This window comes from Poecilia reticulata, chromosome 14 (assembly GCF_904066995.2).
Source record: "Poecilia reticulata chromosome 14, P_reticulata-male-v2, whole genome shotgun sequence".
In the NCBI taxonomy this organism is placed as follows: domain Eukaryota; kingdom Metazoa; phylum Chordata; class Actinopteri; order Cyprinodontiformes; family Poeciliidae; genus Poecilia; species Poecilia reticulata.
This window is the reverse complement of record NC_088843.1, coordinates 20,546,908-20,574,319: the sequence shown is the minus strand read 5'-3', so window position 1 is coordinate 20,574,319 and position 27,412 is coordinate 20,546,908. Positions and strand designations below refer to the sequence as shown.

At 41.8% G+C, this 27,412-nt stretch overlaps 1 protein-coding gene across 3 annotated transcripts in view; it reads left to right on the top strand.

The window, feature by feature from the left end:
- ntm (neurotrimin) overlaps window positions 1-27,412 on the top strand; it is a 275,803-nt gene that overhangs the window by 224,688 nt on the left and 23,703 nt on the right. For all 3 annotated transcript variants that reach the window (XM_081615742.1, XM_081615741.1, XM_081615743.1), the window contains exons 3-4: window positions 9,500-9,732; window positions 22,606-22,731. In XM_081615742.1, coding sequence (XP_081471868.1) covers window positions 9,500-9,732; window positions 22,606-22,731 — 359 coding nt within the window. The remainder of the gene's footprint in view (window positions 1-9,499; window positions 9,733-22,605; window positions 22,732-27,412) is intronic.

The window sequence follows — 27,412 nt, the reverse complement described above, 5'->3', positions numbered from 1 at the left end:
GCTGGAAAAAGTCAGGGTCAATTTCAGCAATCTTTTTAATATACATCACAGCGACTGACCTTCTCACAATAACAATACAATTCACCTTAGCGAAGCTGTTTTAGTTCTGTATTGTTGCTGCTCAACCCTAGCGGTAAGTAACTATTGACTTTAAACATAGAATGTCTGAAGATTAATAGAATGAAAGCTTAATGTGTAGAGCAAAAGCAACAACCCAATGTCATTATTTATATTAAATGATACTGTATTTTTATGTAGTGTTAGATAATATGTGAGTCATGTGCTGCACAAACCAGAATGTTTGTGTCGTCCAGTGGCGCAACTACACATTATTCAGGTGGATGCGAAAACATAGATCGCCGCCCCCCCCCCACCCAACCCCCCGAGGGAAGGATCGTCAGGGTGAAGGAGCGACGCTCTCACCCCCCACCCCCACCCCCACCCCGAGGCGACGATACGTGAAGGGTAAAACTCGCTACATTTACCTCGTTATGTGCGCGAGGTGAAGGAGCGTAAGACGCGCCGAAGTGTATGGGAAAACAATCATCGGCGCGCCGCCCCCTCCAGACGGGGTTTTGGCGCCCCCTCTGGTGCTGCGCCCCTATGCGTTGCATACCCTGCATACCCACTTTTTGCGCCACTGGTGTCGTCTACTAAATGAGACAAGTATGTCGACCTAATGGAAACGAAATCATCCTCAACTTGATGCAAAAGGTTTGTTTTGACTGAAGACTTCATAGTAATGCCCATGGATTTCCAATCTGTCACATAAACAATTAAAAAGCGCGTGAAACGGAATAAAGAAACAATACAAGGGGCAAATAACAAACAAAAAGCAAAACGACAAATTTAAAGTCCTAAATTCTGTGAAAGGTTTATGTTGTAGGCTGGAAGAGGAGCCGTTCTGCACGAATCAACCCTGCGATCCCATGAACAGCTCTCGTGAACGGATCATTCACAAGAGACTCAGTTCACTCAGAGCTGACATAATGTCCACTGTAGATAAAAGAGGTTCTTGTTTAGAGGTTGGATTCCTTCATATATATTTTTGCAGAAGGCCTCCCAACACTACTTCAGTCAAGCTCGATGCACCGGCCTCAGTCACGTCACATGTAGCACAGTCACCTCTTACACTGTTGTGTTGTTAAACACTGGCAGAGCACCTGTCAGCATTTCTGGACTTTTCTACTTAACGGGAAACCTTGCCCTCTTAGACATTTGCTTCCTCCTGTGATTTAAAGTTGAACACGATTGCGGTCTGTCACTGTTATAGTAGAAATTCCTGAAATGCAAGGCAAGCTGAGTTCTGATACCACCTTTGGAGACGTCTCGCAGACACAGAAAGTGCAGGAGAGAACAGACCACAGGAAGTCATAGTGGGGCTGGGGGGGCAGCAACATGAGGTGCTTGCTGCCAACACAATGTCTGTAAGCTTTGTCTGAAATTCAGACCCGGAGGAAGCGATCTTTATGAAAGCCTGACAGAGACCCTTCCTGGCCGTGCTGCATCAAATAAATACTGACTTGAAGGGACTGAATATTTAAGCAATCAAGTTTTCATGTTAAAAATATGTTTTGCCAAAAAAAAAGAAAAAAAAAATAAAAGATTTTTATTGATCATTATTGATTTGTAAAAGCAACAAAAAGTGTAAAAAAAATAAATAAAAAATCCAAGAGGGGTTGCCAGATTCTTCCTAGTCACTTTTATGACTGGGAGAAGTCATAAAATGTACAAATTAGAAACTGTACATTTTTCTGTCTCGTGTGTCTTTGCTTTAGCCCTGGAACAGCCAGGCTCTAGTCCAGGTTGCACTCTGTTATTTTTTTTTGCCATGATCTGTTCATGTCATTGTGGCCATAAAATGAAACCATGTTGAAACGGAAATGATCAAAGTAGGTGCAGAAAGGAGGTCAAACTGGAACGTCCAATGATCCCAACTGCTTTGATGATCAGTGAGATATCAGCAATAGCCTGGGAACAGAACCAACTTAAGACGGCTATGGGAACTGACAGAGATCATTATAGCACCAGAAGTTTAGGCATGAGTGCGTTTCATCCGGCCAGCTCCTTTCTGCACAAATTAGAAACTGTAAACTATCCTTAGGAGTTGGACCTAGTGTGAGGTTTTCTGTCTTGCGTATCTTTGCATTAGCCCTGGAACAGCCTGGCGCTAGTTCAGGTTGCACCCTGCTATCTGATTGTTTACCTGCTGTGGTAGGCTTCAAATGGGGACAGATATAACTCTGAGGTAAAGCTGTATACCTGCTAAAATGTTCTTAAGCAATACATTAAAAATACAGGTTTGAAAAGCTCACCTTTCTGTGGGTGTTTGACAGGAACATGTTCTGAATGCATCAAACGCATCATGCGACCGTTCAAGGTTAGCAACAGCACAGTCCACCCACTTAATATCGATTAAGTTCCCGTGTTGCAACTGTAAAGTTTTAACCCATTCAGAGTTGAGCTATTTGCTTAAACAGAAGAATTCATAAGGTGGGATCTTCTGGTCAAACACTTCCACCATGTCAAGATGTCCAAGTAGTTCTTATATGATTCACCAGCAGTTACTGAAACAATCAAGAAGTTGTAATTTTTTTTTCTGCGTTTTATCCATATGAATGGAAGAATGCCAGCTTCCCTGCTAAGTCTTCTCTTAAGCAGTGATGTCAAACCGCAGTTCTCGAGGGCCAAAGTTCTGTAACTTTCAGATGTGTCCCTTGTCCTACATGCTTGAATGAAATGGTGAAACCACCTGACTAGTATGCAATCAAGTGCCTCTGCTAATGAGCTAATCTTGAACCCGGGTGTGCAGAAGCACATGTTTGAAAGTTGCAGCATACTGGCCCTTGAGGACTGGAGTGGGAGACCACTGTCTTGAAGCATAACAGTTTTTCTGCCCTCTTGCTTCTTTCACGTTCTCTCTCCTGATGTCTTCCAATAATTAGCAAAAACAGAAGCTAAACCTTCTGCTTGGTGTAAAATGAAAACATGCTAATCATAGTTTTGTTCAGTGAGTGCAAGAGACTGTAGGCAGTCTGAACTCGCCTGTCTTGCTGTGACACATATTCTCTCACTCAGGGTGTGAAACAAACTAGATACTTTTTTTTCCCTTTGTGTGAAAGAAATCACACACTTACCCACAACTCTACTAGATGCAGCATGCCAGTACCAGGCTGAACCCCGTTGTGCTTTAAGAACTGTCTTAATTCTTCACGGCTTGGATTCAACAATTCAAACCTTCCTGCAAGATTTTGGTTTAATATCGATATTAACAATTCAATCGGCAGAGATTTGTTAGTTGCATTTTGTGATTCACCATGTCACAAAGGTGCTCCTCTTAGATCTGGTGACTGTGAAGGCAAATGGAATAAAGTTCACTCATGGTTTGATCTTTGTGACGCGGCGCACCGTCCTGCTGAAAGCCGCCATCAGATGGTCGGCATGTTGCGGTCATGAAGAGACAGCAACAATACTCTGTGGTCTCTGTGGTGTTTAAAACATGCAGATGCTCAGCTTGTACCAAGGAACCACAAAACAGGACAAGAAAACTTTTCAAAATTCTAACCTCGCCACTTCCACCCTGATTCTGTTTGAGCTTCTTGTTATCGTCTCTGTCTTACTTGAGTCCATCAAAATGTTCGATAAGCTACATCAGGAATCCCGTCTTAACTACGAATTAGGCGATTTATTTATAGACCCAATAATTTAGATTAAAACTACCAAGTCAGGACATGACTTGATTATCAAAAGAATAATAGTCAAATAATCCAGTCTCAGTTGTTGTTTCTAAATTCCTCCCTGATAAGGCGTAAGGTTTAAAATAAGGCCTAATTCCATCGCTGAACAGCAAGATCCTACACCTGATTATGGACTAAATACACACAGATTCTCTCCATCATACACAAGTTTATTACACAAAAGAATTGTGTAATAATTCTTTTAAACAAAAAATAATTTTTTTACACAAAAAATTGAAAGAAGGATGAAACTAATATTTGCTCAAAGTAAAAACAGTAGAAATCCTAAAATAGATGGAAAAAAAGAACCAATAAAATGATTAAATGTTGTCACAGTTCAGTACAAACTGTGAATATAGACAAGGCAGATTTAATCCATGAGGAATTTAGATTGTCAATTAGTTTGATCTTATTAAGATTAAGAGGCAAATTAGCTCTAAATTCAGACTAGTTTAGACTAATTGATAAGCTTGATATTGATTACAAATACCATTTCACTAATGACAAAACTTTAATTTGAGACTGTAATTCTTTATTATTCTTGACCAATAAAGCATCACTTTAGCGGTAAAATAAAGTAATGGTTTATTTGGAGAATTTTGGAATCCTCAAAAATAATTGATCCTTAATCTATTTACCAATTACTGCAGTCATAGATAATTTAGTCATTTGGAATGCAGGTAAGGCGGCTCAAATGAACACAAAGAAACTAATATTATGAGGTTTGAACAAAGCACCGTAAAATTCAATATTATATATTCTTGAGTGTCATCTGTTGCCTTTGTTTCGGGAAAGCTGGAGTCCTGACTTACATTTAGCTGATGTTAGCTTCAATGAAAAGCCACATCAAGGGGTTGTTTGAGCTGCTGTTGTCGCCTCAGATCAGTTAGCCCATTCTGCTCATCTCTAACATCATGAGGCCTTTTTGTTACCGGATGTTTTCTCTTTTTTCGTACCATTTTGTGTAAACTCGGAAAGCGCCAGTAGATTACCGTTTTTCTAAAACACTTGAACTGGGCCGTCTAGTGTCTGGCACCAACAGGACATCCCACATTTAAAGTCGGATAAATCCCCTTTGTTCTGCATGGAGACAGCAGGTTTAAATTTCAGTGAGTCGTCTTCACCCGTGTGTAAATGTCTAAGTGGATTCCATCGCTTCCGTGCAATCGACTGAGTTTCTCGTTGTGTTTTCAAGCAATTAAACGGGTGCACTTAATAAAGACTCACATTTCTTGATGTGTAATGGTTGTTGTCCAAAAAAATCCTTGTAGTCAGACAGGAGAAAAGAACTAAAAGTCCATCTGATCTTCAATGTTCATTTGAGCATTTCCAAAAAATGATGCTCGCCATTTCTTGGGATCCAATCAGCAGCACTCTAGGAGCCATGATGACTGTTTGCCACCTAAGAGAGCCTGCTGAAAGACACAGAAAATTAATATGAACGCATGATCTTTATATCTCTTAAATAACAAAGGGTAATCAGGTAATGTTTTCGTTTAAAGGCTGCTCACCACTATGACCTAACAAAGAATATGTTTGTTTCCAAAGTCTGACGGAAATCGTATTTCCTGACATTTAAAAGCCCAGTCACTAACAGCAGGATGGACTTTATGCAAAAGTGGACATTCAAGTTGTAAAGCAGACAATGTCATAAAAACCAGTTAATGCCATCATTTTGTGCAATTTGCGCTCTAGAATGCTGACATTTTGTAGAAATTATATTTCATTCTGAAGTGCATGACCTTTGCTCTGCTTGAGCAAGGGTCATGGAAATGGTTTTGTGCAGAGAAAGAACTTTCAAAAGCAATTTGTACACGCTAAGTTACTTTCTGTTCTGTTTTCATCAGAGAGCATAATAAACATGAACTTTATTATTTAGTGTGTGAGACAGCAGCTGACCTATTAATATAGCGTTAGAGTTTAGGCATGAGCGCGTTTCGTCTGGCCAGCTCCTCTCTGCCGAGCACACAGATTAGAAGCTGTACATTTTTCTGTCTCGTGTGTCTTTGCATTAGCCCTGGAACAGCCAGGCTCTAGTTCAGGTTGCACTCTGTTATTTAATTCCTTCCTACTATGATAGGCTTCAAATGGGAATGGGTGTAACTCTGATGTAAAGCTGTATACCTGCAAAATACACTTGGAAAAGAGATGGAAAAAAAAAAAAGTGAAATCAAAAGGAAAGACTGAGCACACTTGATGTCACAGCTACACAACCTGATTATTTAAGTACTTTTTCTGTTAGACTATATAAAATACAAAGCCAAAGGCAGTATGAAGACCGATTGTGTAGCTCATGGGATTCTTAAGTAAAGTGCAGGAAAGAAAGAGATCAAAACAAGATGCTTTTAAGGACCGGAAGAGAGTAAGGAGTGAAGACGAGCCTCCAGGGATCAGGGCGCGACCCAAACAGGTCACAGGTCATGGAGCATCTCTTTGTCTTCAGAGCAGCAAAGTTCCATAGCAGAGATCAGTGCAACTTTTCAATAAGCTACTTGGAAGGTGTGCACTTAGCAGCAGACGACTTTGATGGTAAAGTGGTCAATGCACCAAGAAGAATGCATTAACGTCTCAGTGAAAACTGCTGGAGACACTTCTGAGAATATTGAGCAGAAAAAAAAAATATTGAAAAAGCTTTTTATGTTGGGGAAAAAAAAAAAAAAAAACAGCCAAAAATCCTTATAGCTGAATACAGTAAACTTACAAAGTTTACACAAGAAATACACGAGGCGACTTTTAGCTTTAACATCTGCACCATATTGATACAGAGGGAAATAAGTGCTCAAGTTTTATAGCTTTTTTTAAATTCAAGAAAATATATATTTTCTCTTCTGTTATGTTTTCTTACTTTGTTATTGTTATTTTATCCTCAGCGTGATCTCTACTGTGCGTCGGGAAGCTTCGGTTCATTTCGGGGGCGATTTACGGCTTATTGTGAGGCAGCTGGGCTGAAAATGAGCACCCAGAGTCTAAAACCTCAGGCCAGAGCAGTGTTAACCCCCAACCACATGAATTGATTTAGAACTTTATAAATTAAACAGCAGCTAAAATATATCCATTTATATATCTTTCTGCCTAATGCACCAACACACTTTTCCTTCATTACGATTTGAAGCACATTCAACCTGAATTTTATGTGAACTAGTGTGAGAAAACAATACCTTACAGTGCTCTTGACAAATTTAGAATAAAATTGAGTGAGAGGCTGACGGGCAAGTAGAATGGCAACATGAACGATCAAACAGTTTAATTTTTTTATAAGAAATTAGCTCAGTAAAGCAAATTTACGTTTCTGTATATCTAGTGATTCTGTAAACTTAAAAAAATGAGTTGATATACACACATTTGCTGGCATAAGTATTTTATTTATAGTTTATGTGATGCATGTTTCCATTGTTGTGCAGGTTTTCGTATATATACCTAATTTTGTGCCTTATTGTTTATCATATACTGTAATTCCAAATATCACCATTCCAAATTTTCATCAAACATCTCATATTTGATGGCTGCAGTTTTTTTTGAAGTGAATCTACATTTTCCTGCTCTGTTGTTGTCAGGTTTTGGTGGGACTAGCACGTCTGATTTTTTAGAGGGTGATGTTTAGATTCGTCAGTTAAATTCTAACAAGCGTAGATTTTTTTTGGAAAATGGGTCGTGTTAAAAAGCTCACAAGTGTTTCTAACCTGTGCGATTTGTACAGTCTTATAGACTTACGCTTGACTTACTACAATTATACAAGTAAAATTGGTTGTTCACCATAAAGTTGGATTTTTTTCTAAAAAAAAAAAAAAAAAGTCATTTAAATGTCATGAAATGACATCAGACATTTCAGGAACACTTTACAGTGAAATCAGTCATTCCCCATTCTCACACACATTCAAAGGCCTGCTGATGGTGAGCTACTGGGTTGTAGCCATAGTTGCCCTGGGTCAGTCTGACAGAAGTGATGCTGTTATATCGAGCCACCTGCCCTTCTGACCAACACCAGCAAACTAGGCGGGTGAAGCGTCTTGCCCAAAGACACGATGACGGAGACGGACGGGGCGAGGCCTCGGACAGTCGACCCACCAACTGCAGGGCAAACGCCCACCGACATCACCCCCACGTTGTTCTTTAGTGTTTCATGGACACATCAAGATATGGGACTTTTTGAAAACGATGCATTGTTTTCTGTACATCTCTTCCTGCAGTGTATGCAGTTTGGTACTTACACCATAACTCTGTACAAAGGCCGCAGCAGTGAAATGATACTTCTGAATTAGACTTTTCACAAAGTGTGGCTCATTTTGTTGCATCTACTTGAAAAGCTTTTTACATTTCTGCGAATGGGGGAAAAAAAAAAAGAAAAAAAAAGAAGTGTTTTATGTAACGGTTTAAAAAGAGAGTTTCTGAATAAATAGCGTAGGAAACTTAGCTTGTATAGCATGCAGCGCTTAACAAAAGATCCATTAGAGATTTCCTCCTATTACCTCCCCATATGTGCAGTCTTATATACTTCTTCCATTTTCTCATTCCCTTCAAAGCAGCAGCAGCTTTATGACCCTACCGTTTCTCATCACAGTGATACTGAAAGGTGATGCCAGGAAGCTGTTCATGTTACTGACCCTCTCTGATTAAATTGAAACCTTGACAGAAAAATTGCTCAGTTCCTCTAAATTTATTTAAGTTTATTTTATATATATACTTTTTACATTTTAGAAGGTCTTTCATTCAACTGCAGGCAATAGCAAAAGTTTAGAAGTGTTAGAAATGTTACGACCATTATTTAAAGTCTGCTTGTTTGTTAGAGGTTAACGCTTTAACCCACAAAAACAAATTAAATACTATCTAAATGCCTATTATTAGCTGAAACCACAATTTGTGTTTTAAGACACTTTTGATATTTTTGAATATTGTAAATGAACTCACGTTGCAAATAATGATCTAATAATTACAAATTCTTACAGATTTTACTGCTATTCAGTGGGAAGTGTAAATAGGTAAAAACATCAAAAAAACATCAAAAAAATAATGAAGCATTGACTTAAAAATGTTGAAAAGAAATGAGAAAAGGTTAAGTGTAAATGTTTGGTGGTCACTATTTGAAACCAATTTAGACTTTAGAGATGGGCCATGTATCTCTTGGACTATAAAAATGAAGTCATTTAATCGCTCAGTGTAAACACAGTAAAACTGGAACGTTGCACTGAGAGTGTAAGTGAAAGAGGTGCTACATAGAGATAGAAAGGCACAGAAAAAAGTAGAGTACTTACCCACGGTGGGACCTCAGAAGTACAGAATGAATGAAAGAGTGAAACGGGGATATTAGCTTTCAGCTTAGTGCCGGACCGCTTTGTGCTGATGCTGCCGGGAGTTCTGACACAAACTCTTGCACGGATGCTGGCTCTCGTGAGCCGGTCGGGTCGTAGAGGGACTGTCATCTCGAATGTAAGCCGTGTGTTTTGGGCCTGAAAGCGTATGGCTCCGCTGGAGCACTTTCTGCAAACCAGAACATTTTAATTGAAGCCTGTAGGACCCGAGTGGGGAAAAAAAAAAAAACACACCCGCCAAAATCTGACAAGGTTGGCTGTTTGTAGAAAAAAAAAAAAAGAACTAAAGTGAATGAATGGAGAGCACAACTGTTCAAGGCCCATAGATTAGGTTTTATTTAACTTTGACCTGATTGTACGCAGTAGATTAAGTCATTGTTCTGAGACTGACATGTAGACAGAGAAATTTCCGTCTGCGTTTTAATCTTTACATTATTTGCTTGTTCTTTTTCGCAGGTGCGAACAGGGAGACGTTGTGACACACACAGCATGGCTGAACCGCTCCAGTATACTTTATGCCGGAGAAGACAAATGGTCAGTTGATCCCAGAGTGAGTCTGGTGACCCTTAACCAGGAGGAGTTTACCATTAAGATTGAAAATGTGGACATGACGGATGAAGGACAGTATGTGTGCGCAGTCCAGACAAGCAGAAGGCCGAGAACAACCTCAGTGCATGTTCTTGTCCAAGGTAAATGAACGTCTAAGAGCAATCTGGCTACTGTTGTGTGTGTGAATTAGCGAGAAGGCAGTAGATAAATAACATCAAAAAAGTTGTAAGTATTTAGTGTTAAGAAGGTTCCAATAACTTGTGGTTATTTAATTCTGCTTGTTTTGTTTTATCTCTGAATTTGAAAGGAACCAGGAGCAGTTTCACTTGATTTATGTATTAGTTCTAACATGTAGGAAAGAATTAGGATTTATCATAAAATATGCTTTAACTGTGTTTTTATCCTGGTGATACTGGCGCCTATCTGCCTTTCATTTATTAAGCTGTAGAAGGCACAAACTCTTCAGAAAATAATGCTCCCACCTCACATTCCTGGACCCATTGAGAATGGTGCCAAGGATCTTTTTTTTTTTTTTAAATCCCAAAAATTTCATCAAGGGTGTGAAGTGCTGCGGAGAGAAATACCTTCAAAGATTTTTTTTTTTAAACAATAAATAAAGTCAAAGAGTAATAATATGTGACCCAGACTGGCACAATTTCCTTGTTGCTCTGTGTTGGAAAAAAACAGCAAGAAAAATGAATTCAGAAAAACCAAACATCAATTATGTGTCCTTTTTTTGTTGTTTTTCATTAGTTGGTAGACCTTGCCCTGGATCTATTCTACAGTGTTCAGTGTGAAATTACAGGAAGATGTATTTTAACAGCCAATACTGTCGACTTGGAACCAAAGAAACACATACAAATAAGAGATCAAGAGGAATTAAAAATACTTTTTTTATTACCAGTCATTTCTATACACATTGTTAGCCACCAACAAAGATGTACTAGCAAATGCACAGATAATAAATATACATATTGAAGTGGATCTGACAAACCTGAACCATTAACTGCTGCACTTATCTTGTGAATAATTCCCTACCTAATTTGTAAAATGCTCCACCATTCGTGCCAGGCATGTATATTTTATTCAAATATACAAAGAAGACAGATGGAAACTGATTTCTCAAAAGCAATATTTGCCTCCCTTTTAATAAATGTCTTTGGGTGCTTGTAATTTGCACCAGGTCAGCATGCACCATCATGCAAACTCAGTTGGAAGTTGACAGGAAGAACTCGTATAAATTACTCTCTCCCCTCAAGCCCTCAGTTGGTTGTGGCAGATGGGCTCTTGTACTAATCCAGATTCTGCTGGAGGTCTCTTCCTGTTTAGGGGGAGTTTTTCCTCTCCACAGTCACTGCCTGCATGCTCGGCATGGGGGATTGCTGTACAAGTCAACGACAGAGCAAAGTACATGCTCATCCAGGAGGAGTTAATACTGCAAGTCAGTGACTTAGACGGAAACCATTTTAAAACGTTTTGAATAATTAATTAAGCAAACTGCACAGTTCCATAACTAAGATCAATTGGAATGCATGTGTGCTTGAATTGAAATCATTTTTTTGTAAAGCGCCTCGAGACGTTTGTTGTGAATTGACGTTCTATAAATGAACTGAACTGAATTGAGTTCTGGTTTCTGCCGCTGACTGGGCATTTACCTGTGACAGCATCTTAGGTGAAGTTTCTCCTCCTGTCTCTCCCTCATTATGATCAGCCTGGGGCTCCTCAGGCTCCTCACGCATCAGGAAAGCACAGCAGACAAAAGGCTCTGAGCAATTTTGATATTTTTAATCATTCTATGTTTTGGATTTTCTTTTCTGTTTTACTTTTGCTTCACTTTCCTCCTTATGTTATTGATATAAGCGAGTTACTCTTCTTTGACAGTTGTTTTTAAAAAAACATACATAAAAGTTAGTGGAAGCAGGAATGCTTCATTTGTTGATCATAGCTGCTACTTTCTTTAGGTCTGACTGACATAACTCATGTTTTCCAGCAGAAGCAAATAAGACACAGTTATTAGCGTGATGCTTACAAAGCCAAGACACTTTAACATGATAAATCGGACTTTTGCAGTCAAAAGTCCTGACTCTGTGCCACAGGTGTATTTGTTTGCTCCACTTCATCAAGCTTGTTGCTGGTGTGGTAACACTTTATTTGAAGGTGGATGAATAAGACTGTCATGACACTGTCATAAACATGACATAACACCTGTCATGAACATGAATAAGCCTCCATGAATATTTATGACTGTTGTCATAAAGCGTCATTCGGTAAATTATGACACTTTTAATACAAAGTTGACATTTTTTATATTGATCGTCATGATTCATAATACTGTGTAAAACGGTCAGCAGACAGAATCTAATTGAAATACATTAATATGCAGCTTTCTTCTCTGCATCTGCAGGCTCTTCCTCCTTGCCCGTGTGAGACTTCAGCTTAGATGGGCAAGATATGAACCTTTGTTGATATTGTTACATTTAAAACAAAGAAAAACTGCATGTTGTTTTTTGGAATTCTAATCAGTTCACTGAACTGAGCCTCTGCCCTGATATTCCCTTTTAAATGTTGCTACATGTTATTATTCTTATCCTGCTTCCACTTTCTGTTGAGATTAAACATTGAATCAACAATATGCTTCAGGTGCTCCACTCCCGGCGTCTGTCTTGCATTAATGTTGAATCATCAATCAATCAAATCATTTTTTTATGGCACATTTCAGCAACAAGGTATTGCTTTACATCATGAAAACACAAAAATACAAAGTTATAGAACACACAGTCAACAGTGGAAACATTACATTTTGTCAAGCGCCGTCGTTTCAAATCAGATTGTTGATTAATGCTTCATTGATTGTGTTTCAAAAGCAACTCTAGTCAGGTGGGTTTTTAGTCTAGATTTAGACTAAAAATCTAGACTAAAAACCCACGTTGTAACTTTTTGCCCCAACTCCAGCCAGGCCTCGAACACAGGTCTCCCGGGTGGAAGACTCAATGTCACGTTGTAACTTGACAGTGTTTCAGCTGTTTTGCAGCTTTCTTGAAGTTTGTTCCAGATTTGAGATAAATAGAAGCTGAATACTGCATCTACATGTTTGGTTCTGGTTCTGGGGATGCAGAGCAGTGGTGTGTGATGTGGTCTAACTTCCTGGTTTTATTGAGAACTCGAGCAGCAGCGTTCTGGATCAGCTGCATCTGGAGGGTTTAATATTTTAGGCAGACCTGTAGAGACACTGTTGCTGTAATAAATGTGACTAAAGACAAATGTGATCCAGGATTAGAGGACTACTGTCCTCTAATCCTGGAGATGTTCTTCAGATGATAGAAGGCCGACTTTGTGACTGTCTTTATGTGGCTCTGAAGGTTCAGGTCAGAGTCCATCACTACTCCCAGATTTCAGGCCTCACTAGGTTTTAGTTGTAATCACTGAAGCTGTGTGCTGGACTCCAGATCGTTCCTCTTTAAGTCCAAAAATAATAACTTCAGTTTTGTTTCATAAATGCAACACCAATTATTTGCGGTAGGAAGTACCAGTTATTAATATAGTGTTGTCTTAAAACAATGTTTGAAGACATTGTGTGTCTTAAAACAATGTTTGAAGATATTGTGTGTCTTAAAACACCTCTGCAACTGTGTGTTCAGTCAGAGATGTTTTGTGTCAACTGAATGTACTGTAAAAAATTGACTGAAATTTAACTGTGCCAACCTGTTCTCCCAATGTTGCACCTTGCCCAGCAAAATGCATCTGTTCTGTTTCTGGGATCTAGTCTGGTATCTTCATCATCGTGATAATTGCATGTCTTTTAGGAAGTCAGTATAGTTTGGGACATTTATTTGAATCAATTGTCTTTTTGTGTGTTTGAGTGTAAAAAAAAACCTTCTTTTATTTCATGCACTCAACGTGAAGTGTGGCTTCATTCAACAAAATCTCCTTCACACAGAGCGGATGATCAGATTTTCACAGAGATGCACTTATGGTGTGAAGCTGTTCGTAGGTAATGAGCGCAAATACGGACGATGGTGCAACAGCAGATATTCTTGGTAAACCTACATTGTACTGAGGCCTTTCACTTTGAAGCTTTGAATAAACTGTTGAGTTCAGCATGGGTTTAACTTTCATCTCAAACTGGTTGTAAATGTAATGAATTTGATAACCCTAATAAAAATACAGTGATTGAGATTGAACATTGTCAGACATCGGACAACCGATAATGAAAATCTTGTGCTAATGTTATATCCTCCTGACTACCAGGAAAAAATATATTGTCCAATCACCATTTTTTTAAAATCCCACAGTCTAGGTAATTAGAATTCTGAAAAAAAAAACATTTTGAAAAAAAAGTTTTGATTTTTGAAATATGATGTGTCCACTACAGAGGACAATTTTTCAACTTTTAAATACCACAATAAAATACAGTCAAAATAATTTATAGAATGTTTTAATATACTGCTAAAAGACTTATTTAGAATATTCCAACAACATTTTAAACCAAAATCTTCACAATAAAAAGTTGTATGCACTTACTTTGTGTCTTCCCATACAATGTGTTATTACTGATAAATGCCATTTTTATGAATTAGAAAAAGGTACGTACAAAAGTCCCACCCCTTCACATGTGGTATCATTGAAAAGCCCTAAATGTCCTCTCTAGATACCAAAAGGAATTAATTCAGTAGAATGCAGGGGGTGGGAGATATTCAAGTTTAGAAATGTCCTCTACAGAGGACAAAAATGAACTACTGGTAGTCAGGAGGATATAAGGTACTTTGTCAACAGAGTGGACATAAATCACAGTTGATTCCGTTTGACATAGATAAGTGTGTAGCTAAGGCCAAGTTGCTGTATTATGTAATTACCTAGCAGACGGAGTGTGTAGATGTCACAGTGGTTCAATGCCGGCACCAATGAGTATTAACACACGGCCTCTTTCCACGTCGTGTAGACCTCACATTCTGACTGTAGTTCTTATATCACCCTTTATTTACAATCTCACTCCCAGAAAAAACCATTGGTCGAGTTTTTGGCACATCTAAATGTGTGTGTTCTCTTTCATCCATTAAAGTGGACTCAGGGTTTATCTGTTAAGATGTGTCTCTCTCCTAGATGAAGCCGCCAAAGGAACTACTACTGCCGTTAACGTCTCACTTCTCTGTGACGTAGAAAGTACTCCTGGATCTGTTTCTTTTTTATGTGCATGTTCTGCGTTCTCAAATTCCTAGCTGGTAACAGCAGATTACTGCTGACTCTAAGCCTGGTTCTCCTGGAAGTTTCCTTTCCGCTGTCACCACATGCAGGCTCAGGGAGTGAGGGTTTGCAGTAAAGTCGACGGCACATGCAGTCTGCTGCGTTTCCTTAGATGGAAAATGTTCTTTAACCAATTTGAATCATAATTTGACTGCATTTTTAGATAAATAAGATCAAGTGGAACGTATGTATGATCAGTATTCATCCTCCAGCAAGAATGAATAAAATAAACAGAATGTGCAATTCAGAAGTGTTCAAGTTAATTAGCTTACACTTTCCTCTGGCTGCCTATCAGCATATAAATACTGAAAAATATTGTAAAATGCAAAGAATACACAGTTAAACTATAAATTAATGGAAGAACTGAGCATCTTTTGCTCCTGGGTAGGGTTAGAGGTTAGGGTAACCTCAGGAGCAGAGGTTTCAAACTAAACAATAAAGACGATCAGTTTCAATGAACAAATGTCTTCTTGTTATGGACAATTTTTCTTAAGTAACTATGAATTAACTCTTTGCTGCAAAGAGAAAAAAATGAGGATTTTACTTCCATAGTTTGATGTTTGAGTATATTAATTACTATATATTTTTATTTGACTCTTTACTGGAATTCCTGAAGGAAATTAACTCATCCCAGTCTATCTTTCTGTTTTACAAGTAAAAGAATCTAAAATTTGGATGAGGAGTAGAAATAACTAGGAATACGTGGAGCTGGTTGTAAATTGCTGGTTTTATTTTTGTCATGTCGGTTTTAAGGTTGCGAACCCACATGCAAGAACACAGTCAGACAGAGCGAGTCAGAAACAATAATGTTTATTGAAGGATCAGGGAGCTGGTGGCGAAGCCGAATCGGCGGACCGGTTCTTCTACTGCCAACGGGAAAAAGCAGGGTTAGCGAGAACTCAGCGGAGTTTCTCCAGGAAATGACTGAGGTGAGCTTACTTGGCGTGGAGGTATTAGGGGCGAAGCGGAGCGCGAGCCGAGTGTCCGTTGACGAGCGATGCTTAGCTCTGATGTCGGGCACGGCCTGGAGCCTGATCCGTCCAGGCGGTCCTCCGGGAAGTTCGGGCGTGGGCCTCCTGGCCCGTAGCGTCCCGAAGGGGAAATCCCGGGGAGGGATCGACGAGGGGAGATCACGCACACACACACAGGGAGTGGCGTCTGACCGGGAACACCGGCAGGCGTCGGGAAATCACACAGGAGGGAGGTGATCCACAGCGGGGAGACAGACTTACACGAATGCGGGGGCAGCTGGTTTCCGGGAAACAACTAGAAGACGGCGGGAGAATCTGGCGAGGGAGACAACAAGGGTTAGACGAGAGTAATCACAGAAGGCCTCTTTCTGGAACGCTGGTTACCGTGGTAGGCAAACACTCAGGCGGTGAGACGGAGTGTAGCTGCTGCTTATATCGCAGGTCCACGCCCTCTAAACCAGCTGCAGGTGTGTGTCCGGGTTGAACCAGGACACTTCTCAGGGGTGGAGCATGGGTGACATCTGCTGGATGTCTTGAGAAGTGGTGGTTCCAGGGACAGGTGGAAATAAAACTAAGGAAAACAAACTAAGAAACTAGGAAAAGGGGAGGACAAACAGACCCTGACAGTACCCCCCCCTCAACGGACGCCACCTGGCGGCCGAACAGAGGACGGGGTCTGGGAGTCCCTAAAGTCTCTAATAAGGGAGGGGTCTAAAATGAATGATCCCGGAACCCAGGAACGTTCCTCAGGACCATAACCCTCCCAGTCGACAAGGAACTGGTGACCCCGACCTCGTCGCCGAGTGGCGACAATCCGGCGGACGGAGAAGGCCGGATGGCCATCGATGACCCGGGCGGGTGGAGGGGTTCGGCCGGAGGGCAAAGTTCACTGGAGAGCACTGGCTTAATTTGGGAAACGTGGAAGGTTGGGTGGACACGCAGAGACGGGGGAAGGCGGAGGCGTACAGCTGAGGGGCTAATGACTGCCAGCACTTCAAAGGGGCCAATGAACCTTGGAGACAACTTTCTAGACATAGACTTGAGGGGAATGTTGTGTGTGGACAACCATACCTTTTGTCCCACTATATAAGCAGGTGCAGGGGTTCTACGACGGTCAGCCAGGCGTTTATTGGTAGCGGAGGTGTTGTTGAGGGCAGTGATAGTGTCCTTCCAAATCTTATGGCTTCGTCGGATGTGGTGTTGTACCGACGTGATCGAGAGGTTCTCCTCGTCAGAGGGGAGGAGTGGTGGTTGGTAACCCAGGACCACTTCAAACGGAGAGAGACCTGTGGCTGCAGAAATGTGGCTGTTGTGTGCATACTCGACCCATGGGAGGTATTGGGCCCAATCGTTGGGGTTCGTGGAGGTCAGGCATCGCAGAGTCGTCTCTAGCTCTTGGTTCATACGTTCTGTCTGGCCATTGGTTTGTGGATGGTAGCCAGAAGTGAGGGATACCTTAGCCCCCAGAGCCGAGCAGAACTGACGCCAGACCTGTGATATGAACTGGGGGCCGCGATCCGAGAGGATTTCCTGCGGGATGCCATGTAGTTTAAAGACATGTTTAATTAATAACAGGGCAGTCTGGGCAGCCGTGGGCAGCTTACGTAGGGGAACAAGGTGACATGCCTTGGAGAAACGGTCGACGATGGTGGTCATACCTTTACTGGTTGGGAGTCCGGTAACGAAATCTATGGCCACGTGGGACCAAGGGCGCTTAGGTATGGGTAGTGGTTGTAGGAGTCCTGCGGGGGGTTGATTGGATGACTTGTTCCGGGCACAGATTGGGCAGGCTGAAACAAACTCCTTGACATCCTTGTGTACGGAGGCCCACCAAAACCGTCTGTTTATTAGCCCAATCGTGCGGCTAACGCCGGGGTGACCTGAGAACTTAGAATTGTGTATCCACTGGAGAAAACGGGATCGGACAGAGGACGGAACATACACCTTACCCGGTGGGCAGGACTCTGGGGCTGGTTCTGTTTGCTGAGCTTGATGGACGATGTCTTCGATCTCCCAGGTGACCATTCCCACGGTGCAACTGGGAGGCAGGATGGGAGCTGGGACCACCTCAGCGTCATCTGGGGAATAGACTCGAGATAGAGCATCGGGTTTAACATTCCTTGAACCTGGGCGAAATGTGATAGATAGGTTAAATCGAGAAAAGAACAGAGACCAACGAGACTGGCGGGGATTGGATTTCTTGGCTGCTTGCAAGTATGTCAGGTTCTTGTGATCGGTCCAGACCAGTACGGGGTGTTCGGCGCCCTCCAGCCAGTGGCGCCACTCCTCCAAGGCGAGTTTAATCGCGAGAAGCTCTCTGTCGCCCACGTCATAATTCCTCTCAGCTGGTGAGAGTCTACGGGAAAAGAAGGCGCATGGATGGAGCTTATGGTCGTGGGTAGACATCTGGGAAAGAACCGCGCCGACCCCGGTGTCGGAGGCGTCAACTTCCAGAATGAATTGCTTCTTGGGGTCAGGCTGGACCAGAATGGGAGCGTGTGCAAACCGGGACTTGAGCTCCTCGAAGGCGGCCTCCGCTTGAGGGGTCCAGACGTATTCTCTCTTGCTGGAAGTGAGAGCGGTGAGGGGTGAAGCAGTCTGACTGTAATTGCGTATGAACCTCCTGTAGAAGTTTGCAAACCCCAAAAAGCGCTGTAGTTGTTTGCGGTTTTCGGGTTTAGGCCAGTCGAGTACTGCCTTGATCTTGTCCTCGGATGCTCTAACCTGTCCCCTTTCGAGGATGTACCCTAGGAAGGTTACTGAAGGGCGGTGAAACTCACACTTTTCCGCTTTTACATACAGCTTATTCTCCAGAAGGCGTTGGAGAACCAGACGGACATGTTGTTTGTGCTCCGCGAGGGATTTGGAATATATCAGGATATCATCCAGGTAGACGAACACAAAGACATTGATGAGATCCCTCAGGACGTCGTTCACCAGGGCCTGGAAGAAAGCAGGTGCGTTAGACAACCCAAACGGCATGACCAAATATTCATAGTGGCCCATGGGGGTTTTAAACGCCGTCTTCCACTCATCACCCTCCCTTATGCGAAGGAGGTGGTAAGCGTTCCTGAGATCTAGTTTTGTGAATATGGTTGCTTCTTGGACGGGCTCAAAGGCTGAGGATAATAATGGCAACGGGTACTTATTCTTGATGGTGATCTGGTTGAGTCCACGGTAGTCAATACAGGGCCGGAGAGAGCCATCCTTTTTCCCCACGAAGAAGAACCCTGCTCCGAGGGGAGAGGATGAGGTGCGGATAATCCCTGCAGCTAGAGACTTGTTTATGTACTCCTCCATGGTTTGCCTTTCTGCTCTAGAAATGTTATATAGCTTACTGTTGGGTAATGGGGCGCCAGGCAGTAGATCGATGGCACAGTCATACGGTCTGTGGGGTGGCAGAGACAGGGCTTTGTCCTTACTGAAAACAGGAGCTAGATCATGGTACTCACGGGGAATGGAGGAGACGTCAGATGGGTCGATCTCAGCTGGCTCTGTAGGCGTAGTGACGACTGGAAAGGCGGAATGAAGGCAGGTACTGTGACACTTTGTGGACCACGACTCAATCTTGGTCTCGGCCCAGTCTATGTGCGGGTTGTGCTTGTATAACCAGTCGAAACCAAGGATGATGGAGGCACTGGCGGCAGGAAACACGAGGAAAGTAATCTCTTCTGTGTGATTACCTGAAGTGAGTAGACGCACTGGCTTGGTTTGATGGGTGATCTGTGGCAGGTTCCCTCCGTCGAGGGCTGATACCCGGAGAGGAACTGGAAGCGGCTCGATTTCAATAGACAGTTGCTCGACGATGTCTGAATTAATGAGGTTCTGTTCACACCCTGAGTCAATGAGGGCTGATAAAGAATATGGTTCGTTAATGATTATGGAGACAGGGATGATTAAGCGAGATCTTACTGCTGTAGTCTCCGGCAGTCTCCCCGTCCTTACTGCCGGACCTGCGGGTTTAAACGTATTGGACAGTTAGCGATTACATGATTGGGTTCACCACAGTAAAGGCAAAGCCGGGAGCGCATCCTCCTCTGCCGCTCCTCTGGGGTTAGCTTAGCGTGTCCCAGTTGCATGGGTTCTGGTCCTGTAGATGAGGGAAAGGTGGGTGGAGGTTGGACAGTCGACTGGTTACTGACCTGTGCGGAGCACGGAAGGGCGGTGCGGCGGGATCGCTCACTCATCCTTGACCGAATCCGGTTGTCTAATCTTATGGCCAAGTTAATAAATTCATCCAGAGACTCTGGTTCATCTAGAGTAGCCAGTTGGTCCTTTATCTGCTCATTTAACCCATGAAAGAATGCGCTTTTAAGCGCAGCAGGGTTCCAGCCTGAAGCAGCGGCCAAGATTCTAAAATCGATGGCAAAGTCTGACACAGTCTTCTGGCCTTGCTTCAATCCGTGTAGTTCACGGGAGGCTGAAGTCTTCTCAGCCTCTTGACAAAACACCTGCTGTAACTCCTTCAAAAACTCGGGGAAGGTACACCCATAGTTAGAGGCTGAAGAAAACCGGGCTTCGGCCCACTCTAGGGCTCGGCCCGTCAACAGGGATAACACGTAGGAAATCTTAGCACTGTCATGCAAAAAACTCTGCGGTGAATGATTAAAGATGATATTGCATTGGAGAATAAACCCCTTGACCTTCCGGACGTCACCTGAAAATTTCTCTGGCGCTGAGGGTCGGACGTCCGAAAACATGGAGCGGGCTGGTGGATCCGGAGCCACTGTCGGGGAAGGTTGAGAGCTGGGAGCCTGCTGAACTGAATTCCGTAGGAAAGTGGTTAATTCTGTTAGTTTATCGTTAGTCTCGGCTTGACGACTAGCTAACTCCCGTAATGCGGAGTCATGTGACTGGACTAGCGCGTGTTGTTCGGACAGCGCCCGTCTGATAGCGTCTGCTGAGGTTCCGAACTGGCCTGAGTGTTCTGTCATGTCGGTTTTAAGGTTGCGAACCCACATGCAAGAACACAGTCAGACAGAGCGAGTCAGAAACAATAATGTTTATTGAAGGATCAGGGAGCTGGTGGCGAAGCCGAATCGGCGGACCGGTTCTTCTACTGCCAACGGGAAAAAGCAGGGTTAGCGAGAACTCAGCGGAGTTTCTCCAGGAAATGACTGAGGTGAGCTTACTTGGCGTGGAGGTATTAGGGGCGAAGCGGAGCGCGAGCCGAGTGTCCGTTGACGAGCGATGCTTAGCTCTGATGTCGGGCACGGCCTGGAGCCTGATCCGTCCAGGCGGTCCTCCGGGAAGTTCGGGCGTGGGCCTCCTGGCCCGTAGCGTCCCGAAGGGGAAATCCCGGGGAGGGATCGACGAGGGGAGATCACGCACACACACACAGGGAGTGGCGTCTGACCGGGAACACCGGCAGGCGTCGGGAAATCACACAGGAGGGAGGTGATCCACAGCGGGGAGACAGACTTACACGAATGCGGGGGCAGCTGGTTTCCGGGAAACAACTAGAAGACGGCGGGAGAATCTGGCGAGGGAGACAACAAGGGTTAGACGAGAGTAATCACAGAAGGCCTCTTTCTGGAACGCTGGTTACCGTGGTAGGCAAACACTCAGGCGGTGAGACGGAGTGTAGCTGCTGCTTATATCGCAGGTCCACGCCCTCTAAACCAGCTGCAGGTGTGTGTCCGGGTTGAACCAGGACACTTCTCAGGGGTGGAGCATGGGTGACATCTGCTGGATGTCTTGAGAAGTGGTGGTTCCAGGGACAGGTGGAAATAAAACTAAGGAAAACAAACTAAGAAACTAGGAAAAGGGGAGGACAAACAGACCCTGACAATTTTAAATCGTTGTTATTTCACGTGGCAGTGTAATTGAACTGCTACCACACCTGTAAAGTGCTGCTTGACGTGTTAAAGCTTTTAAGATCAACGGATGCCATATAAAATCTAATTCTTTGCAACAATTTGAGAACAGATTAAAACTCATGCAGTACAAAAGCAATGCAATTAAAAATGTCAACGACTGATGACATGTTATCAATAATATGATCAATCATGAGGGTATTTGCTGAACACATTTTCCTTTTTTTTCTTCTTTGCAGTAAAGATTTCAGATGGGAATCATCTATCAACAAAAACAAATCTCAAACAAATAAAAGGGAGCAAGTTCACCTGAAATTACCTTAGGACTCAGAAGTGAACTGGTCAGTTCCAGGGAATGTGTTTAACAGAACTGGTTCTGATCTGAATTACCAACAAGAGTTTTTATTACAGAAAGCAAACTGAATCTGAGGAACCTATTAATTGCTGATTGTTTTGGACTTTCAACCTCATCCAGGAATCAGATCTGGACCTTTGAATATACAGTTTAAGAACACATGCTTCGTAGGTAAAACAAAAAAAAATCTGATTTTCTCAAGTTCATGGCAGCAGTAGCTCTGTTAGAGATGCTGTCATGTAGAAAAACTTTAACATAGAATAAGAAGAGAGAGGGGACACATGGTTGATTGCAGCAGAAGCTCCTTCAGTGTCTTCGTCCAGAAACGAGACGTCAAAGACACAATTATTCAAACAACAATACAAAAATTTGTGTACAAGAAATTGCTTATTGGATATTTTATATATTTAACTGAAGTTAAATAACACTTCAACCAACAGAAATGCAGAACTGTTATTTTTTCCTCCTGCAAGGTGATAAGTTATTATAAAGTGATTCATTAATTTAGCTTTTCACAGAAGACTCTTTAAACCTTTAAGAGACTTTTCATTTGTAAACAAATAGTGTTATTTTTAGATACATGAAACCATTTACTAATAATTTCCACCTCTTTCTCTCTTTTTGACTTAGTGCCTCCAAAAATCATCAACTTTTCAAGGGACATTGTGGTAAACGAGGGATCTAACGTCACCCTGATGTGTCAGGCCAGCGGTAAACCAGAGCCGTCCATCAGCTGGAAATTCATCTCCAGTTCAGGTAAGCCGTTGGTTTGCTCCTGCGGAGGAGACGTTCAGCCTGCTTCGTGTTTCAGTGCGTCATGTTGCTCCTGCCTCTCACTCTGCCCCACACATCCCAGGTGTTTTCACATCTATCAGTGACTTTGTCTCACCCCTGGTGGATTTTGCGCTTCACTGACTTGCCATCATTACCTGTTCCAGATCATCATTATGCTGCAATCATTTAGTGGGAAATAAATTGGCCTTGTTGTAATTGGACTAATTAATTACTATAACTGAATGGACGTAAATATTTTATGAGCGGTTTGACTGATGGAACAAAGGAAGGAGGATTAAAACGGAGCGGGACGCTGCTTTTGGTGGCGCGCCGCGGCCAAACCTGTTTCTTTCTCGTTTTCATTCCACTTTCTATGTTTTTAAGTGTGTTTGCTTCTCTATTACTTTAGGAATATTGGATTAAACTGAGACTCGGTCGCCAGTTCTGTAAGCTTGTGCAGCCTTGCGTGGCCTAATTAGGAAAAAAAAAAACACATGCATTTATGTGCTTTTAGAGAACCCAAACTCTGTGGTGTCATTCGTGCCGTTCTTTATTTAAGCCACAATTTGTGCGTTGAGATGCTAACATGGTGTAAATGTAACTAACCTGCCTGGGAGGAGATAAGCAGCGAGAGGAGACGGTAATTGTTTCTTTGGAGAATCAGAAACAGCGCGCCAGCTGTTTCCCCTGGAAATCAGAGCCAATTGTTTTCACACATAGATTTGGGTGTAATATAATGGTTGAGTGGATTGCTTCACGAGGCTTATTTTATTATTTCTCTCTTTCCAAAATGACTAAAGCAGTACATTTATAGACCTAATGAAGTGGGAGGCCGTTGTGGCCGACGCTGGGCAGACGTGGCACTTTACGTTCATAGCAGAGACCAACAATCCTCGTATACATTCCTATTTGTGTCTGTCTTTATGCAACAAATTCAAGTCGAAAGAGTACATAACGACAAAGAAATGAGTAACATAGCTATAGACGGACGCTTAGTTTCTGTTTCGTTGTTAAACGGAACTGGCCGGTGTGTCGGAAAGCTAATTATTTCTCCTTTTCCCCCATGATTTTTCTGCCAGCATTCTTGAGCTCACGATTCCCAAAACGCTGTCATATTTCGAAGGAAACCTCAGACTTATAGACTGATGTTTACAGGCTTTAACAGGCAATTTGCATTTAAAACCGCTGCACAGATTGTTACAGCCTAAAGGCCTGAATATACCCGAGTACATCTATGAATGCGACCGAGTAGGAGAGCTCAGAGCATTCGTCTCTGTCTGTATTGCACAGTCACCTCTACAGTATCGGTACGGGTGATGAAATTTATGTCACGCAGGCTTTGCAGTTGAGTGGACGAGAGAGTGGAATGAGAGGTGTGAATTAGGTTAAAGTGGAAAGAAAGAGGACTCCGATGCAGGACAAGGACAAATGCATTATTGCTTTTTATAATAGAACCGCATCAATAATTTATTGATGATCGGGAAAGCTTGCTCTGTTTTTTTTTTTTTTTTCTCCAATTACATGGAATGAGTTTAATTCGGTGGACTCGTGATGTGCTTTGCACGAGCTGAATCTGATTCTTTCATTTCGATAACTTGTTTTATCTGCAAACTGTATCTGCCTTGCTACCTTTGTCTTAATTATGCTTTAATAAAATTCATATCTTGTTTTCAAAGAAGAGTACATAAGATGATTTTTAGAAACTGTACATATAGGCTGTGAGTCAAAGGGTGTAACTCTATGAGGTTATTTTTTTTATTTTTTTTATCAAAGGTTTTCATTTTTTATTCTCTACACAGCAGATTCTTGCCCTTTGAATTAATGTCAACTATGACTCATCATATCAGCTCCTTTGTCAGCAGTCACACTGGAGGATTGACAGAGAAAAACAGAGAACAGCATAGCAGCATGTTCTAATTCTTGGAAGAGCCCAAATGTTTGTTTCAGTATCCAGCATCTTCTGTGTAACACGTCAGTGTGGAGCTACTCAGTGCGAGCACTCCTGTGTGTTTTAAGAGTGAATTAAAAAATAATGAGACACGTGGTGTGTGTGCGTGTGTGTGTGTGTGTTTGTCTGCGTGTTTGCGTGTGTGTTCTCCAATATCCAAAGGATTTCAGACTAGGAATGGGGCACTCAGAGGACTGGGACAGCTGGTCATCTCATTTGATATATGGTTGGCTTTAGGGCCTTGTGATGGATCAGAAGTGATTCCTGTTTTCCCTGCAGAGCACACAACCTGCACAGTTTCCAGCGGAGGTGGCCAGCTTACCACGCGCTGCAACAGGGCAGCCAGAACAAACATGCAGAGATTAGACACTCAGAGAGCTTGATTGAAAATAGTGGAATGTGGAGGTTGTAAAAAGAGCCTGGGCTATGAACTTCAACAAGCCACCAAGGTTAAACATTTCCATGTTGTAAATATAAGAAAAATACTTTTCTTTTCCTCTTCTTGCAGTTTAGCAAGAAGAGAAACTATAAAACATAGTTGAAACCAGATATTTACATACGCAACATGAAAATAAACAATACTGACATTAAATCAGATTACATATTTACTGTTCCAGATCAGTTATCAAAATGCTACAATAATACAAATTATTTAGATAATTTCTTTTAAGTTTTTTTTGTATTATTCTGCCTCAGGTGGCCTTTATTTGAAAGTGGGTAATGAGAGAAGGGGAAGACATGCAGCAAAGGTTATCAGGCCGGGACTTGAACCTGTGATGTCCGCGTCAAGGACTAAGGCTAATACTAAAACAGAACTCTGTAAACAACCAGGTGGTTCAGCAGCGACCTTTTGTGTCTTCCTCTCCTTGTAAAGACGGTCCATGACTGTCTTCTGGACATCTGTCCGATCAGCAGTCTTCCCCATGATGGTGTCCTTTCACTCTGACCCAGAGTGAAAGATGGTTTAAGGGCTCAGAAACCTTTGCAGGTGTTTTCTGTTAGTTAGCTGACACGGTGCGATACCTTGAGTTTTGAGTTAGGACTCTTTGCAGCACGTTCTAACAAACACTGAATGTTGGGTTTTCATTCCCTGTAACCCATAATCTTCAAAATGACAAGAAACAAGGCTAAGAACACTCCTCTCTATGCGTTACAACTCTATAATATATATGAGTTTCACCTTTTTTAGATGACTGGCAAGCATTTTTGAGACATACCAGTAGTGTTTGTAAAGTAGATGGCGATATGAAAAGTGCACCCGTCTCTATTTTCCTGGTATTTGACCAACACAGACCGGCTTTAATACGATCCCCAAAATAGCTTGCAGTGAGCGATGCTCTGCAATTATGAGTGAGTCAAATGTTGATCAGCTGAAATAGGGAATTGATCTGCCCAGAGAATAGCCTCATCAAGTTTTATGTCATTTTAAGCATGATCGCTCTGTTCCAGAACGATTTCGCCGTAGGAAATATGAATTGTGCAACAGCTCAACTGCTTGCCTGTAGTGAAGCAATTAGACTTAATACGGGCCATCTCAATAGGACATCACGACGTCTATTTAGTTGACAACTCTCTTTTAAAACATTATTAAATACCCAAAGGGAGTCTCAGAAGTAGATCTACATTACCACAAGGTTTTTTTTTTTTCTTTTTATGAAAGACTGGTTTATCTCAGGCTTAAGCTGACAGAAATAATGACAGTACATTTACTGTAAAAAAATAAAATAAAATAGAAAGAAAAAAATAGTCACTGAAAAATAACATGTCTGTTCAAGCATAGCTTATACACACCTGTAACAGAAATCTAATCCAAATGCCTTTCGTTTTGATTCTCTAAGTGTTATAAATAAAACGTTTAAACATGGAGAGTCACAAATATTTTCCTCTAGTTTTGGTAAAGTATCTGCAGGATAATAATGAGTGTATAAACCACATTACGGACGGCACATTCGCTTCCCGAATACACCCCTCTTTGCATTAGTAGCTACAAAACATATGGCCAAACAATGGGAGCTGCAATCATTTCTTCTTCTATCTTTACATGAGAAAGAATTTTGGACTTCCATCCCGAAAAGCAGCAAGAAACGCTCTGACAAGCAGAGCTGAAATCAATGGGTGCTCTTATTTACAAAGCGTTAGCAGCAGAAGATGATAAAATGGAATTTATTGACATTCTCCTGGAGGCTTTTGAGAAACTCAAATACTGCTTTAATCTTCTTATGGACTTCTGAGAATATGTGCCCGCTTCTTTTTCTTCTTCTTCTGAGGGACAGTAAAAGATGGTTTAGATTCAAAATCGTCCAGCTTTCTTTCCCCATGTTGATAACTATGGAGGCTCTGAAGGGCAATATGTTTTCTAGCAGTGACCAAAAAAAAAAGATAATTAAACTGACCTTATAACTTATTGGAAGATTTCGAGATAGTTCTCTTTTTAACCGAATCTAATTGAGATGCTTTTTTTCTTTTTTTTTTTTTAATTCATAAAAGTTACACTTTTTTTTTTTTTGGTGGCCCTGAAAATGAAGTAAAAAAATAAAAATAAAAAGTGTTATGATTAATTAACTCTGATCAATTTTACCTTCTGTCAGTTTTTCTAAAATGCTTTATTAAAATAAATGTTCAGCCCTGAAAAGCAATTAAGAAGTGAAACAAATAAAAGGTTAATTTCTGTGTGTTATTTAGAGGGCATCCCATGAAGTGAAACACTTCAGACAT